Below are 18,668 nucleotides of genomic sequence, written 5' to 3' on the forward strand. Positions count from 1 at the left end.
AGTTGGAACATTTTACGTAGATGCTCCATGTGCTCCTTTGGGGTATTACTATAAATGACTATGTCATCCAAGTATACCACCATGAACTCATCAAGGTATGGCTAGAAAATCGTATTCATAAGAGTGCAAAATGTGGCTGGTTCCTTACCGAATGACATCACGAGCCGTTCGAATGCTCCATACCTTCTTACACACATGGTCTTGGGCTCATATCCTTCAGTTATGCGCATTTGGTAATATCTTATGCCCAAATATACCTTTGTACAGAACTTGGCCTTGCCTAATCTTTCAAACAAATCAGTGATCAAGGGAATTGGGTATTTCTTCTTCACAGTTATCTTATTTAGTGTGTAATAGTCGATGCATAGTCACAATGATCTATCATACTTCTTATAAAATAGAACTGGCACTCCAAACATTTAGATTTCTCCACCATAGTAGGAGAAAGCACTTCTAGAGGGTTCATGCTATGTGGATGAGGCAACGAGTTAAATATGAGGGCTTTTAGACATCTTTAGAAGAGTGCTTGATAAAGACCTTAATGCTAGGGATAAAGCCTTTCTTTCATAATCAAATGAAACTGTCTAAGGGATTTCACTAAGTTGATTCTTAGGAAATGTTGAATCAAACCATTTGTCTATATTTCAACAAAAGAAGCACGGGCTTCTTTGCAAAAAGAACTTTTCTTGTCTTAGTTCCCACAATGATTACGTGATTAACAAAGTCTGCACTACGCCTTCCCTCCCTGAGCCAATGTTTCCCATCGTCAGTAACTCGTAAAAGGGTAGGTCTCAAGCAGTAGTCACTAACGAAGAAAAAGATAATGAAGCAAATTGGAATATTCCCTCCTTTGAAGCGACGACCTCTATGGTACCAGGGCTAACCTATGAGGAGTATGAGAGAGCGTTGGGTGGTTCTCGACCGCTAAGGCTGAACAGAGTTCGTCTGCTAATAAGAAAATGGAGTAAGAAACATGCGATTTTGTTTCATATCTAAGAGTTCTTTCTACATTTTTTTCTATTACATTACGAAATAATGAATTGAGTTCGTATAGGCATTTTGGGTGCTTCTAGTGAAATAGACCTTTTGGCTATATTTTCTGTCACTCCACTGTTATGTCCCGTATTTTTTTCCCATTTGGACATTTCAGGATAATTGTAACAAGTTAAGGGTAATGTTATCTTTTGATCTTATTTGATATGTAAGTCGGTTATGAAAATTTTGGAGGTGGAAATACTAAAAAAGGTTGAGGGCAAAATTGGAATTTGGTGATGAAAATATTGGAAAAGGTCGAGGTCAAAATTGGAATTTCATGATGGGAATATTTGAAAAGGCTAAGGGAAAAAATTAGAATTTCACAATATGTAGTTTTATGAAAACATATGGGCTAAGTGATTGGGCTTGAAAGGAAATGGAACAAAAAAAAATAAAGAAGATAGGCCCAACCTTGCCATGGTCCATGACAAGGATCCAAGCCCAAGTCTTTCATCCAAGTGATGAATGACATAAAAGGGTACTTAGTCATAAGTTCCTAGAGCTTACAAGACTAATTGAGAGGAGTGAAGAACAAAAGAAACAAGAGAAAAAAAAAGAAGAAAATCGGCCAAAGGGGGAAAAAAAATTGGTCCTTGAAATCTTGCTCCCAAAAATATTTTCTTCTAGTATTTCCACTAATTTAAGGGTCCTCTATAACATGGTGGGTTATTTTGGAAGATTGGAGGCTTGTTTAATTGATTTTGGAGTGAAGAAGTTAGAAGAAAAAAGGTAAGAATTAATTCATTTTTATTATGTTATGAAGGTTGTTTATGTTGTAGTATGTAGAGATGTGTAGAATTTATGGAAATATGGGAGTTTGCATGGTGGGTTTTACATATGTATAAATCCATGTATATGAAGATTGTGGAGGCAAGATGAATCAAATTTTAGTGTAGTATTTTAGTAGTAGTTATGGAGTAGTAGTTATGGTAAAAAAAATTATGTTGGAATGGAAAGTTGAATGAATTTATTTAAAGTTGGAAATATGGGTTAGGTGATGAAATGGAAAAAAAACTAAGTTTGTGTAGTTTGTTAATTGTTGTCGTGATTCTTGGAATATAAGTGGAGCTTAAATGGATTAAGTTGGTATTGAAATGGATTGTATAGAATTATGTATTTTTAGTATGATTTTATAATATTATGGAGGTGAAGTTGTTAAAATTGTGGATTGTTGATGTTGATTATGAAGTTGAAAGAAGAAAATGAATTATAATAGTTTTGTTGCATTTATGGAATTTTTGGGTGAAATATGGAATTGATGAATATTGGATATCTTACTTGAAATACTTTTCACTTATGTTGGAATGAGTTGAAATTAATTATGAACATGAAATATTCATATTTATTTGAAAATGCAAAGTTGGGTTGAAAATTGTTGCACTAGTTGGAAAAGTAACCAATTTATGTTATGGTGCATTTTACCGAGTCCCATAATGGGGCCGATGATGGGAGGGCGACCACGTTTTGTTCATCGAGTCCCATAATGGGGCCGGATATGACATATGTCTTTGCATATATTATTTGTGATTATGATAAGTATTTTGAAATTCTGAACATTTATTTTGTTTTCTGCACATACTATTCAGATTATGATTTTATTTATTACAGTTCATGCTTTACATATTCAGTACATTTTTCATACTGACCCCCCTTTCTTTGGGGCTGCATTACATGCCCGCAGGTACCAAAGTTCGATTTGCTGATCCACCTGTTTAAGACATTTGTTGCATCGTTGACAGTGCTCCCTTGTTCGGAGCTTGTATTTTGGTACTGACTTTATCTCTGTATATTTGGATATGTTGGTCAGAGGTATGATGGGGCCCTGTCCTATTATATGACTATGTTATCATCCTTAGAGGTCTGTAGACAGAGTTATGTTGTGGGTTTTGTATATATGGTTTTGGATTTTGTATGTTTCGCGATAGCCTATCGACCCTCGTGCGCTATATATATTTCTGTGATCTATTTAGAGATCCCTTCTGATCATTACCTATGTTACTCGAATAGTGTGCTAATTTGGGCTAAGGGTACATATGGGTACCCAACTCGGGCATCAGTCACAACCTACGGTGTTGGGTCGTGACAAAAGTGGTATCACAGTAGTTTGGTCCTCGGAATGTCTACAGATCGTATCTAGTAGAGTCCTGTTTATTGGTGTGTTGGGCACCATATCTATAAGTAGGAGGATACAGGGCATTTAGGATATTACTTTTTCTTTTTGTCTTAGATCGTGCGATAGAGCCGTATTATTAGATTAATTTTTCCCTAATGAAACAAATTGTTATGTTTCGAGTGATGCCTCTGAAGAAAGCGACGGCTGCTCAAAAGAGCAAATCAGCAGCGCCAGGTAAGGCTAGTCAGGTCCACAGAGTTACTAGGGCTCGATCCCAGCCTGAGCCGGGGACTGTTCCCCCGACAGCCAGCTCTGCGACGCCACCAGTATCAGAAGGGATTAGGGCAACCTCAATTGCAGATCAGAGGGCGGCTTCACCGCCTGTTTTCTGAGCCTCAGCACCTGAGCCTATAGCTCCAAAGCTAGGAGCCGAGGGCAGGGCTATACAGGATGCGTTCCAGTTGTTGACCAGGTTGGTGGCAGGCCAGGAACACAGACGCGGTTTGGGAAGAGATCAAGTACACAAGCATGATAGTTTGAGGGCTTGTGAGTTTCTGACTTGTAACCCTCCAGAGTTCTTCGGTAAAAAGCCCGAGGAGGACCCCCAGGAGTTCATTAGGGAGATGTAGCGCACTTTACGTCTGATTAAAGCTTCTGCAACAGATTCGGTTAAGTTGGCTTTGTATAGACTGCACAAGGTAGCTGCTAACTTGTATGAGTCTTGGGAGTTGTCCAGGGGTAGACTAGCTTCTCCAGCAATATGGGATAAGTTTACAGAGGCTTTTCTCAGTCATTTCCTACCTTCTAAGATACGGAGAGCCAGAGCAGATAGATTTTTACTATTGAGGCAGCGAGGCCGCAGTGTTCGTGAGTATAGTTTAGAGTTTGACTTATTGGCCCGACATGCACCTGCTTTGGTAGATGACATGACAGACAGGATGCACATATATGTGATAAGCCTAGATCGGTATTTGGTTGATAGTTGTTTGGTGATGGCTGCCCAGCCAGGAATGGACATCGCCCATATTCAGGCATATGCTCAGGGCATGGAGGATAGATATAGAGGACACCAGTCTGACCGAGACTTTAGAGGGAGTCAGCCCAAGAAGGCCAGATCAGTTACGTATTCTGGAGAGCTCCAGGGCAGACCATACCAGCAGCAAAGTAGCAGACAATCCACCCAGCCAACATGGAGTATGCCTCCGCAGTTGGTAGACTACAGATCAGGTGGCACCAGATATTCGGGAGAAGGTTCAAGCCTTAGGGTTTCCAATTCGCAGCTAGATAGAGGTTTTGGTCAGATGAGACCACCTAGGCATCAATGTTCTTATTGTGGCAAATACCATCTGGGAGAGTGCTATCGTGCTACAGGGGCTTGTTTTTCTTGTGGAAGTCAATGCCATGTGATGAGAGATTGCCCGTATAAGGGTGGGTTAGCCGGCCAACATGGCCTACTAGATCAGTTGCTGGGTCATCATCCTCTTCGGTAGCTATGCGCCCCACGGGGCAGGGTGTACCTACACCAGCAGGCCGCGGTAGAGGCCATGGCGGAGTCTCTGGTTCTAGCGGTCCTTCGAACCGCACTTATGCTTTGGCTGCCCGGTAAGATCATGAGGCGTCACCAGACGTGAACACAGGTATACTATTCACCTTTTCCTAAACTATATGTGCACTTATAAATCTAAGATTTACATTATCATATATTTCTCTGTTGGTGGCTGATAAAAAAATTGGGATGAATGGAATATGGGTTTTGCTAAACTACTATATTATTTATATAACTTGAGTACCAGTACTTGGACTAGAGTGTGTACTATTTATCGAGAATTCTAAGCACCCCATAATTGTACTAAGATTTCTTTTAGGAACAACCTAAAGTAGGGGTGATCTAACAGAGGGTGTAGACATGGTGAGGCATGCTAAATACATTGGAATAGAATTATTTGCACGTGAATAGTTAAAAATAAATAAAGGATGACATGGGTACATCCTAAAGGGGGAAACTGGACAAGAGAAATACGAGCGTAAGAGAAACAAATCAACTGACACTATCATACGTAAATGGGAACGCTTAAAACCCCAAATGAGACTCCATAAGAGATGGATGGATCTCGAGGTTAGTAATAAACAGATAGAAGCCGCGGTATCTGCGACCGTGTGAGGAACCCTTGGTGGAGACCTTAAGGGATTAATACAGTCATACCAGCACTAACGCACCGGATTCCATCAGAACTCCGAAGTTAGGCGTGCTTGGACGAAAGTAGTATTAGGATGGGTGACCTCCTGGAAGTGAAAGAGAAAATAAAATTGGTGACCGCAACCTTTGGAACTCTGATATTGATTGGTCGATGAAAGTATATATATGTTATTGCAAAGAAACAGAGAAACTCTCCATATTGTCGGTATGAAATCTTGAGGAAAATTTTTGGCTCGACATTCGAGGACGAATGTTCAAAAGGGGGGAGAATGTTATATCCCATATTTTTTCCCATTTGGACATTTCGGGATAATTGTAACAAGTTAAGGGTAATGTTATGTTTTGATCTTGTTTGATATGTAAGTCGGATATGAAAATTTTGGAGGTGGAAATACTAGAAAAGGTTGAGGGCAAAATTGGAATTTGGTGATGAAAATATTAGAAAAGGTCGAGGTCAAAATTGGAATTTCATGATGGGAATATTGGAAAAGGCTAAGGGAAAAAAATTAGAATTTCACAATATGTAGTTTTATGAAAATATATGGGCTAAGTGATTGGGCTTGAAAGGAAATGGAACAAAAAAAAAAATTGGCCCAACCTTGCCATGGTCCATGACAAGGATCCAAGCCCAAGTCTTTCATCCAAGTGATGAATGACATAAAAGGGTACTTAGTCATAAGTTCCTAGAGCTTTCAAGACTAATTGAGAGGAGTGAAGAACAAAAGAAACAAGAGAAAAAAAAGGAAGAAAATCGGCCAAGGGGGAAAAAAATTGGTCCTTGAAATCTTGCTACCAAAAATATTTTCTTCTAGTATTTCCACTAATTTAAGGGTCCTCTATAACATGGTGGGTTATTTTGGAAGATTGGAGGCTTGTTTAATTGATTTTGGAGTGAAGAGGTTAGAAGAAAAAAGGTAAGAATTAATTCATTTTTATTATGTTATGAAGGTTGTTTATGTTGTAGTATGTAGAGATGTGTAGAATTTATGGAAATATGGGAGTTTGCATGGTGGGTTTTACATATGTATAAATCCATGTATATGAAGATTGTGGAGGGAAGATGAATCAAATTTTTGTGTAGTATTTTAGTAGTAGTTATGGAGTAGTAGTTATGGTTAAAAAAATTATGTTGGAATGGAAAGTTGAATGAATTTATTTGAAGTTGGAAATATGGGTTAGGTGATGAAATGGAAAAAAATTAAGTTTGTATAGTTTGTTAATTGTTGTCGTGATTCTTGGAATATAAGTGAAGCTTAAATGGATTAAGTTGGTATTGAAATGGATTGTAGAGAGTTATGTATTTTTAGTATGATTTTATAATATTATGGAGGTAAAGTTGTTAAAAGTGTGGATTGTTGATGTTGATTATGAAGTTGAAAGAAGAAAATGAATTATAATAGTTTTGTTGCATTTATGGAATTTTTTGGTGAAATATGGAATTGATGAATATTGGATAGCTTACTTGGAATACTTTTCACTTATGTTGGAATGAGTTGAAATTAATTATGAACATGAAAGATTCATATTTATTTGGAAATGCAAAGTTGGGTTGAAAATTGTTGCACTAGTTGGAAAAGTAACCAATTTATGTTATGGTGCATTTTAAATTGATTATTGATAGTATTGGTGTTGTTTTTGGCTTGGTTGTTGATATTGTGTCCGAGTTGAAATCTCGGGGTTGTCATATATATAGGGTAGATGTTGCCGAAATGTTTGTAGACAAGTATTGGTAAAATTGAATTCTTAAAGTTTTATGAATAGTAATTGATAAATGTGACCAATTGTAGATTTTGGAGGAAACGGGAATTGAATTTGGACAAGCATAAAAGGCCAATAAGGTATGTAAAGCTTTACCTTTTCTTCTCTTGGCATGTCCTAGGTGTAATAGGTTTGGATACAAGCCTCGGGGATGACTCTACTCTTCGGAATCGACTCTCAAAATTACCCCTTTTTTTTATTCAATAGAATTGAATTAGGTATTTATGCATATTTTTGAAGAAATTGTCTAAACTTCTAGAATTTGGACAAATAGAAACCGACTACCTTGAAAATCTTATAAATAACGTTATGAAGTTTAACGCACGTAATTTGTATACATCACCTTATTTGACCGAGGTGGGCCCCACTATTCCGAATTTTTCTTTGTTATTCCGTTAGGCTTACGTTAGGTAGAATTTGAAAGAAACTATTTGCTACTTTTCCAAATATTATACGACTAATTATTCCGTATGTTCCATTATATTTTGAAATATGGAAACAATTTCATAAAACTATTTTTTTACATAGACTATCGTGATATTGGAAAGACTTGCACTATTATCATTATTCAAGTCTTTTTATATATGATTGGTTATCGAAACCATGCTATCGATTCTGTATAAATATTTTAAATTTTAAATTGTATTTAGTTCTCACTACTCTACTCGTGTATACTGTAACCACTCTTTCACTGAGCCTGGGCCAGGATATGTTTTTATGCGTATTTCTCTGCATTGTTCACCATGTCCCGACGTAAGGGGGCAGGTATGACATGTACATGGGGTGGTGTATGTTATGCCATGGAGTTATGTTGTGCCATGTACACATATATTTGGGATATGATATGATATGATTTGATATGATGTGATATGATTTGATATGGCCATCTGATATGATATGATTTGTTACGGAGATATTCTCTACTCTGGTGTTATGTTGTGCCGTGGCGCCGATGATGGCAGGGAGACCACGTTTTGTTCACCGAGTCCCATAATGGGGCCGAATATGGCATATGTCTTTGCATATATTATTTGTGATTATGATAAGTATTTTGAAATTTTGAACATTTATTTTCTTTTCTGCACATACTATTCAGATTATGATTTTATTTATTACAGTTCATGCTTTACATATTCGGTACATTTTTTGTACTTACCCTCTTTCTTCGGGGTCTGCGTTACATGCCCGCAGGTACCGAAGTTTGATTTGTTGATCTATCTGTTTAGGACATTTGTTGCATCGTTGACAGTGCTCCCTTGTTCGGAGCTTGTATTTTGGTACTGACTTTATCTTTGTATATTTAGATGTGTTGGTCAAGGGTACGACGGGGACCTGTCCTGTTATATGACTATGTTATCATTTGTAGAGGTCTGTAGACAGAGTTATGTTATGGGTTTTGTATATATGGTTTTGGGTTTTGTATGTTTCGCGATAGCCTATCGACCCTCGTGCGCTATATATGTTTCTGTGATCTGTTTAGAGATCCCTTCTGATCATTACCTATGTTACTCGGATAGTGTGCTAATTTGGGCTAAGGGTACGTATGGGTGCCCAACTCGGGCATCAGTCACGACCTACGGGGTTGGGTCGTGACATCCACCCATTTCATAAAGTATTCACCCTGATTTAACAACTACCCAATATTCAGGGGATCCTTTTCCTGAACCCATACGTATTTCTGCGGGTCTTAATATAACTAGTTTGTCTGGAAATATACGTATCATATTTTTCCACCATAACGTGCATTTAGTGTCATTGCCCGTCTGCCTTCTTCTATTTGTCGAGATGTAATCCAAGAAGGTTCAAGTGCCTGAAGAGAATATTTACCGAAAGCAATACGATTACCTCGATAAGATATTCCCTTCATTCTTCCTCTATGTTTACGAAATCTGGTTCTTTTGGGGATATTGTTGATTGTTGGTTATGAATTCCATCTCTACTACAGAACCGAACGTCAGAGTTTCTTCTCATCCATCTCCTCACAAATAAAAGTATTCAAAAAAATTCAATTTGAATTAAGATAGAATAGTCAATCTTAAGTTACAATATATGTATTTACTGAGTAATACCTTGAACGTGGGCTTCTTTGAGATTTCATTAAATCTATTAGTAATTTGTATATCTTGTTTGAATAAATAACTAAACTTTGTAGTTTTCTAAATACTAAATAGAAATAAAAAAATGTATTATTATGCTAAATCCTTATATAGTCCTTTATTGTATTGTCCTAAATTTTGCAATAAAAAAAGTTTTCGTGGGCGAATATTTACTCTTAAAATCCCTATTTTATTTGTAGGGTTAACTCGTGCCTTCTCAGATCTCAGAATACATGAATTAATCTCTGGTTCGTTCTGCCATCCCGACCAGTGAATCATTAAGATTCCCTTTTTAATAGAATCTTTTGCATTAACAAGTTCTGTCGTTTCCATCACTTCTTACTTAAGGTTAGGTCCGAATTATACAATGGAGCTCAGAATGAAATTGGTTCTTGAGTCAATCTTTTCAGTCTTTATTGGCTCGAAGCTCTTTATTTTTTGTTCTATTTCTATAAGAATATTCTTTTTAGTATGGTATTGTCACGACCCAAGCCTAGGGCCTAGACATGACATGGCGAATGAGGAACCCAAAAGTACCTCAAACAAGCCTCTTAGCATTCTTTTAGTCTTTCATAGGTAATGATGATAAATAAACAAGCGGAAATCATAATAAATCTTCAACTTACATATGTCCAACAATACCTCTAATTATTTGATTTAACGGGGCTAAGACAAGTCCCTACCTCACCCTCAATCATAATAGAAGAAATTTCATAGTAAAACGTCTTAACATATCATAAGTTAGAAATATAAAGGAGTATTATTCCCTGAACATGGGAACTCACCAAAAGTAGTCTTCAAACGAAGTCTCAACTAGCCACGTGGAGGAGAACGAGGAGGAGCACTGATCCCTACATGGTGATATCATGTAGGCAAAAGAGTATGCGTTAGTACTTTGAATGTACTAAGTATGTAAGGATGCATGAACATTGAGGAAACATTAAAACATTTATGTAATATGGAACATAATTTAATGTATGCATAATAAATCATATATATATATATCCTTTAAAACAATCATTTTGTGGGAAATTAACCATAACCGACATTTAAGACCATGCGAGCTATTACATGGAAACCAACATAACCCCCTATGTTGGCCGGGGAGACTACTTGCCAGGTAGAACTCCATCAACTTCATTCATTTCTTTAACTTTAACTTTAAGGGCTATTTATGGATCCATTAGCCTAAGCCTACAAGAGCTCATATGTTGGCACATAGTTAATGAGACAAGGGGTTGCTACTAGGATTTCCTTACCGAATCCCACCTCAATCCCTCATTCGGTGCTAAGTCAATCCTACAGAATAGTTTAATAATTCAAAATATTCATAGCATATAACTTGAGAATTCAAACATCATATTCGATAGAATAGCTCATTAAAACATTTGATAATTCAAATATGCAAGAATTGTCCTTATTGCATAAAGAATCCATCATTCATATCATTTCATCATTCTTTCATTTCATAAAACTCCCTTTTAGATCATAGATATTGCTTTCATAAATATTTATTTGGAGTCAAAGCTTTCAAGTCAAACTTTATTAAAAACATAATAAAACTAGGTGGGTTCAAATTACTTCAACTTGGAAATATGTATGTATATAAATATACATAAATATTTTAAAATCCATTAATTAAAAATCATGCTTTAAACAACTCACCATGAATTTCAAGAATCTTTAAATAGATAAATAGAGGAATTACTTGCAAACCATCAATTCATACATATGAAATTATGTCGCATCAAAATAGACCAATAATCATTAGTTTAACCATGATTCATACTATTAAGTAAAAATAAGAATTATCATAAGAAAATATTACTTGAAATCAAGAGACTTAATTGAAAGAGTTTTTGGACTACATGGGTGGAAGAACCCATATAACTTAGAGTAGATCTTAAAAAAATAATATAATTTATCATATAATCAAAATAATTTAGATATGAGAGTGGAAGGAATACTCTCATTGAAGCCTTACATACCTGGAAACCGAAGCTTTAGTTGGTACCGAAAGACTTAATGAACACTCTTGAGTCCTAGCTTTTCTCCTCGCCGAAACGTTTTGTGTACTACTCGGAGTATATGAATCACCGGAATAGTATTTTCTTCACTACTAAGAACTAAAACTATATTTGAGAATGTGTAAAGAAGTGTATAGAGAGAAGATTTGCTTGAGAAAGCTTGATGAATAAAATAAGGAAATAAGGTGGGTATTTATAGGTGGGAAAGAGGGACCTAACAATAAATAAAATAATTATAAATAAAAATCTGAAAATTTAGTAGAATATATTGATGTTATGGATGATATTAAATGGAGGACAATTTATGTCATTAGTGATGTCAAATGTATCTAGATCTTTCTATGGTAGGTGAAATGAGTTATCTTTGACAGAATACTCTTTTTGGCAGCTGCGGTTGAATAAGATAAATTCCTTATTAGGATTTGGTGTCTTAATAAGAATTGTATATATGGAAGTCTAGTTTCATATCGTTCAAGAATCAACCAATTTGGATAAACCTACAGTGAGATATGATTTTTCATCTATAAATACTCATTTCCGTCACAGCATCCTACCTTACAAATATTAATTTATTTGACCTACTTAACCTCCGAATCTTAAAATATAGTATTCATAAAAGTTGTAGGTAATGATATTTTGGTTACTCAGAAATTTGAATCACTCAATTTGGATATTCCTATGAAGCGTTATGACCAAAATACAGAGGCTGTATCATATTTAGGCAAAAATTGAAACATCGTATACAACGTTTTTAGGGGATGTTACATTATCTCCCCCTTGGGAACATTTGTCCTCGAATGAGAAAAGACTTAGCTTGAGTAGAGTAGAGTGTTAACAAACAACCTATCATTAATGCAACAGTGTAATTTAAAATATCGTTTAAAATATATTTCATAATTTTGCAAGCATATGACAAGAAAAGTTGAGATGTAAAGATTTCAAGTAATTGAGCAAGGGCAACTTAATACCTTAGGTTTGGGTAGAGGGGAAAAGATAAGGGTATCTCTTAATCATATCCGCTTCCGCTTCCCATGTTGCACTTTCTCTTTGTTGATTCCTCCAAGGGACTTTAACAGATGCAACTTCTTTGTTCCTCAATCTCTTAACTTGCCGGTCCAAAATTTCCACAGGAACTTCTTCATAGGTCAAGTTTTCTTCAATATTCACTACTCCCATAGGTACAATGGAACTAGGATCACCCACATGTTTTTTCAACATAGACACGTGAAACACCGGATGAACCATGGTCATTTCCAATGGTAATTCCAACTCATATGCAACCTTACCAACACGTCTCACGATTCTATAAGGCCCTACATATCTAGGGCTCAATTTCCCTTTCTTACCAAATCGAATCACATCTTTCATGGGTGAAACCTTTAGATACACCCAATCGTCCACATTAAACTCAAGATCCCTTCTTCTAGTGTCAGAATAGGACTTTTGACGACTTTGAGCCGTCTTCAACCTTTCTCTAATGATCTTCACCTTCTCTAAAGTATCAAGTACCAAATCGGGGCCCAACAAGGTCATCTCGCCTACTTAAAACCAACTAACTGGTGATCTACATCGCTCCCATACAAAGCCTCAAATGGCGCCATCTCAATACTTGAGTGGTAACTATTATTATAGGCAAACTCGATGAGAGGTAGATGATCATCCCAATTCCCTTTAAACTCCAACACACAAGCCCTTAACATATCCTCTAGTATTTGAATCGTTCTTTCAGCTTGCCCATTCATTTGAGGATGGAATGTTGTGCTCAACTTTACCTTAGTACCGAGGCCTTTTTGAAATAATCTCTAGAAGTAAGAAGTGAATTGGGTACCACAATCCGAAATAATGGATAACGGCACACCATGCAACCTCACCAACTCCCGAATATACAACTTAGCATAGTCTTCAGCACTATAGGAAGTTTTAATCGGTAGGAAGTGAGTTGACTTAGTCATTCTATCAATAATTACCCAAATCGAGTCATGAAGCTTCTGGGTATGAGGCAAACCCACTATAAAATCCATATTCACATCTTCCCACTTCCAAGTAGGGATTTCAACGTCTTGGGCTAGGCCACCCGGTCTTTGATGTTCGGCCTTCACTTGTTGGCAATTTGTATATTCGGATACAAACCTTGCTATGTCCTTCTTCATGCCACCCCACCAATACAACTCCTTTAAGTCTCGATACATTTTCGTTGAACTGAGATGAATGGAGTATCTAGAATTATGAGCCTCCATCAAGATCAAACTCCTTAGGTCATCAACATCTGGAACACATATCCGACCTTGGTAGTATAGAACCCCATCTCCCCCTTGGGAAAAGACCTCTATCTTCTTTTCCTTTACCAACTTCTTTAACTCAATAAACTTTGGGTCAAGATCTTGCTTTGTTTTAACATCCACCACCAAAGAGGATTCAGACCTATTTTGAACAACCATACCCCCATCATTAGTACTACCCAATTTCACCCCTAATCTAGACAATCGGTGAACATCTTTCACCAACTCCCTCTTCCTTTCATTCACATGGGCCACACTCCCCATAGACACTCTACTAAGTGCATCAGCAATCACATTGGCTTTACCCGGATGATAGTGCACACTCATGTCATAGTCCTTAAGGAGTTTTAGCCACCTTCTTTGCCTTAGATTAAGGTCCTTTTGGGTGAACACATACTGAAGACTCTTATGATCAGTATACACATCCACATGCACCCCATAGAGGTAATGCCTCCAAATCTTTAGAGCAAAAACAACGGCCGCCAATTCAAGGTCATGGGTAGGGTAGTTGCGCTCATGCACCTTTAATTACCTAGAAGCATAGGCTATTACCTTGCTTTTTTTGCATTAAGACACAACCTAAACCAATCTTTGAAGCATCACAATAAACTACAAACCCTTATAATCCTTCTGGGAGAGTCAAAATAGGAGCAGAGGTAAGTCGATCTTTTAAGGTCTGGAAACTCTTCTCACACTCATCTGTCCATATGAATTTGGATTTCTTTTGGGTCAATTTTGTCACAGGAGATGAAATGGAAGAAAAGCCTTTGACGAACCTTTTATAGTACCCGGCTAGACCTAAGAAGCTCCTAATGTCTAAAGGAGATAATGGTCTAGGCTAATTTTTGACTGCCTCTATTTTCTTAGAATCAACCTTGTGTAACACCCCTCAAAATTTTTCCAAAGATTCGGACCCTTCTTGTGTGTGGGAGGGGTCAAACCCAAGTATCTCAAAGTATATTCGTGAGTTAAGACGAGTCTCTGAGGCACTAAGCAGTGTTAGGGGTGATACAGGGTCACCATGGACACCTAGGACCGAGCTAAGTCCGAAAGATCCGTCGTGGCTAAGTTTAGGATGAGTTCGTATAAGGGTCAACTTTTAATGACCCTATCTTTTGAAGGACATCAATCTGGGTGGACCACAACCTATCAAATTAAAGTTCATCGAGTCTTCTTTCCAACGCCACTAAGAACGTAAATTTTGGAGTTCGGAGTCAAAAGATATGACGTTCCTAAGATGAGCTAGCACGGCAGGAATTTCATTTTGGCCTGGGTTGCAATTGCTGGGGAAATGGCCTTGGCGCTGTAAGGGCGCGACGCACCACTATCACGCCAGAAACATGCCTCAGTAGTTTGGTCCTAGGCGCGATGCACCACTAAAAGTTGTGCAGGGTTTTTCAGGCCAAATTTCCAGAACTGTAAGGGCGCGACGCGCCACTATTGCGCCAGAAACATGCCTCAGTAGTAAGGTCTCTGGAGCGGCGTGCCATTACGAGGTGTGCAGGTTTTAGGCGTATTCAGCCTAGCGCTGCAATGGCACGATGCGCCACTATCGCGCCAGGTGCGTTTTTAGCCTATTTTTAGAACTTTTGAGGAGGGGCAATTTGGGAACTTACCCAATTATTTATATGTTACCCTTGGTCTTTTGGGAACACATTTTGCAGCCTCACCCTCTCTCTAAAAAGCCTTAGCTTCTCTCTCTTTTCTTCTTCGTCTCCATTTCCAACAAAAAGGAGTCCAATAGCTTCAAGACTTGAGTCCTCAATTAAAGACCCAACCACAAGGTTTTCTTCAAGTCCTCACTAAGGTATGTAAGGCTATCTAAAACATGGGTCGAGTCCACTCATGTGCCCTACTCTTGCTTTGAGGTTAGATGTTCATAAAAGTAGAGCTTCTTGGTATGGTTTATGCTTGTATGAACTTCGTCCCCTACTTATTTGATTCTATGTGTGTCGATGTTGTTGAGCTAAGAAGTTCCTAAAATGAGCCTTGATGTGAGTATAAGTTGATGAAGATGAGTTGTTAAATATGTGTTGTTGATCGTTCTAATTATGTGGATCTTGATAAAAGATGTTAATTTCTTAAGATGTGTTGCTTATTATAAAGTGTTGATTTTAAAGTCTAGAGTTGTGATGAGTCTCAAAGATTTCTCAAACGGATAGAGTAAATGATTGGTTATATCTATATGTTGTTATAAATGTGCTTTTAAATTTCTCTTGAAAGATATGATTGAGATTGGTCGGATAGTGTGATTGAGAGAGATTTGATCATAGTAGAGTAATGAGTTGACAAGGTTGTAATGAGACTTGTCGATATGAGTTGCTTGAGTTAATTGGAGGATAGAATTGATGAGTGGACAAGGTCCTAAATGAGACTTGCTATTATGACTCAAATTGAGTTAAGAATGAGCGTAGAGTTGATGAGTGGGAAATGTTCCACATGAGACTACCCGTGAGGGCTTGTTTGATATGATTGGAGGGAGTCTTATGAGCATAGAGTCATGGGAGGAGTATCAAGCACCAAAGCGGGCAAGAGTATAGTCTATACTCGAACCCTAGAAACTATGCCGCCAACGTAGGTAGGGATGAAACCGTTAAAGTCGGATGCTTCCCATGGGATCGAACCGTTAAAGTCGGATGTTTCTTATTTTACTGTCTTGAAATGATAGGACTTGACTAATCGATGGTATACATGATTAGGGAGGTATTCATTCCTTGGCAAGGTATGGACGGACATGGCAACAACGTCTGATTGTTGTACTATCACCAGCTCATAGGTGATGGTTGTCGGTTAAGAGAAACTCCCATTTAGGTCTTGATAGTACTCCGAATCAGTTGAGTTGAGTGGCATGAGATTTGGTCTGGTCTAAACTATTCTTGTTATACTTAGGGCACTGGAGTGAGTTGTTATATGTATATATATATGAGTTAAGATCCTGAGTTGATATTGATGCTTTCTTGATGTTGTTTTCCTCCGGCCATTTTACATACTCGTACATTCTATGTACTGACGCCATTTGGCCTGCATCGTTTTATGATGCAGCGAAAGGTACCAGAGATCATCAACCGGCTCTCCATTGAAGATCCCCTTACACTCCCAGCTAGTTGGTGAGTCCTCCTAGTTCCCAGAGGATATTGTGCCTTCTTGTACAGTTTTGTTGTCATTTCTTCTATTTTGATTGTTGGTAGCCATGGACTTGTCATTGTCACCTTTTAGACTTGGATAGACGTTTCATAGACTGGAGTGTGGGGAGGTCGAGCGGTTAATTTGAGGAGTCTTATTATTTTTGTTGTTGAGCTGATAAATGCTTGGCCTTCGGCCCTCATATTGTGAATAGTATTTCATTAATTGAGTTCCCACTAAGAAAATGTGATTGAATGAATGAGTGACTGGACCAGGTGGTTCGCTTGGAGGTCGGAAATGTCCTTCGGGTGCCGGTTACGTCTAGGGTACCCTCCCGGGGTGTGAAAAACATGGTATCAGAGCATAGAGTTCAAGTGTCCTAGGGAGTCTATGAAGCCGTGTCTAGTAGAGTCTTGCTTATGGGTGTGTTGTGCACCACACTTATAAGCAGGAGGCTATAAGACATTAGGAATTATTTCACTTCTTTCATACTCTGAATTCGTGCGATGGAGTTAAACTCTATGAAACTTCCCTTCTAATTCGTGCGTTTATACGTTATAGATAATGCCTCCAAAATGTACTGCTAGCCAGAGGAATGTTGATAATGCCGAGATGCCCTAGTCCGAGGCACGCCCGGCAAGGGATAGAGGTCGACTTGCGAGGTACTCGGAGGCACCCCAAGTGCTATCTACTCCATCTGCACCCACATTAGAGGCTGAATTTTGAGGGGCAATTGCAATGCTCACGCAACTAATGGCTTCCCAAAGTGGTAATCATAGTTCGCCGACTCTCAGCTAAGGAGCCATCTGCTGCCACTAGAATTAGAGACTTTCTGAGGATGAATCCACCGGCATTCACAGGTTCTAAGGTCGATGAAGACCCCCAAAACTTTATCGATGAGATGTGGAAGATTCTGAAAGCTATGCATGCTATGGAAATCGAGGGGGTCGAGTTGGTGTCTTATCAACTCAAGGATGTGGCAAACATTTGGTATAACCAAAGGGAATAGAGTAGGGGTGAGGATGCTGAACCTGCTAGGTGGGATGAGTTTGAGGGAGCCTTCCTTGACCACTTCTTTCCCCGAGAATTAAGGGAAGCGAAGGTGTAGGAATTTGTTAATCTGAAACAGAAGGGAATGATAATTAAAGAGTATGGCCTGAAGTTCATCCAATTGTCCAGGTATGCTCCAGAAATGATTCCTGATGTGAGGTCAAAGATGAGGAAGTTCATCTCTGGATTAGGGAGGCATGTGAAGGAGTGCAAAGCAGCATTGTTAATCTCGGACATGGATATTTCGAGACTAATGGTGTATGCTCAATAGGTGGAGGATGAGAAAAGAAAAGACAAAGAGGAGCACCTGAGCAAGAAAGCAAAATCAGCGGGCCCTGAGGGTGAACTGAGGCAAAGCAAGGGCAACATGTCCTTCTTCGAGAAGAGGCCTCCCAATCATGCCTCATCTGCCGCTAGTGCACCTATGCTGTAGAGCAGGTATGATCGGCAGGGACAGAGTCGTCAGAATTTCAGACCCCAAGGTTCTCAATCCCAGGATAGTGTAAGTCAAGGTGCGAGGGGAAAACCATCATGCAGTAAATGTGGTAGGCTCCACTTGGGAGAATGCAGAGCGGGAAGGGTTGGATTCTATAAATGCGGCCAAATGGGCCATTTTCAGAGGGAGTGTCCAACAGGGGGAAATAGAGTCCAGCATTCTATCACCACACCGCCGGCTAGAGGTAATCAGAGGGGCACTACTTCAAGCACCAGCGGAGGTACCAACCGTTTATATGCTATGGGTAGTAGCCAAGATCAAGATAACTCTCCAAACATCATGACGGGTATGATTCGAGTCTCTTCTTTTGATTGTTATGTATTGATGGATCTGGGTGCCACCCTATCTTTTGTGACTCCTTATGTGGCTAGTAAATTCAATAAAATTCCTGAACGTCTTCTTGAGCCTTTTTGTGTGGCCACTCCTGTCGGTGATTCTGTCTTAGCTGAGAGAGTTTATAGATATTGCACTGTGTCAATTTATCATAGGGATAC

The 18,668-nt window shown here is 38.4% G+C and overlaps 1 protein-coding gene and 1 pseudogene across 1 annotated transcript in view; both read left to right on the forward strand.

Moving 5' to 3' along the window:
* Window positions 1-4,640: 4,640 nt before the first annotated feature.
* Window positions 4,641-18,668, forward strand: part of LOC129883500 (protein Ycf2-like) — a 35,160-nt gene continuing 21,132 nt past the window's right edge. The window contains exon 1 of the mRNA XM_055958150.1: window positions 4,641-4,750. Within this exon, the coding sequence (XP_055814125.1) occupies window positions 4,641-4,750 (110 nt within the window). The remainder of the gene's footprint in view (window positions 4,751-18,668) is intronic.
* Window positions 5,338-5,456, forward strand: LOC129883807 (5S ribosomal RNA; annotated as a pseudogene).

The sequence above is a fragment of the Solanum dulcamara genome, chromosome 3, assembly GCF_947179165.1.
Source record: "Solanum dulcamara chromosome 3, daSolDulc1.2, whole genome shotgun sequence".
NCBI lineage: Eukaryota > Viridiplantae > Streptophyta > Magnoliopsida > Solanales > Solanaceae > Solanum > Solanum dulcamara.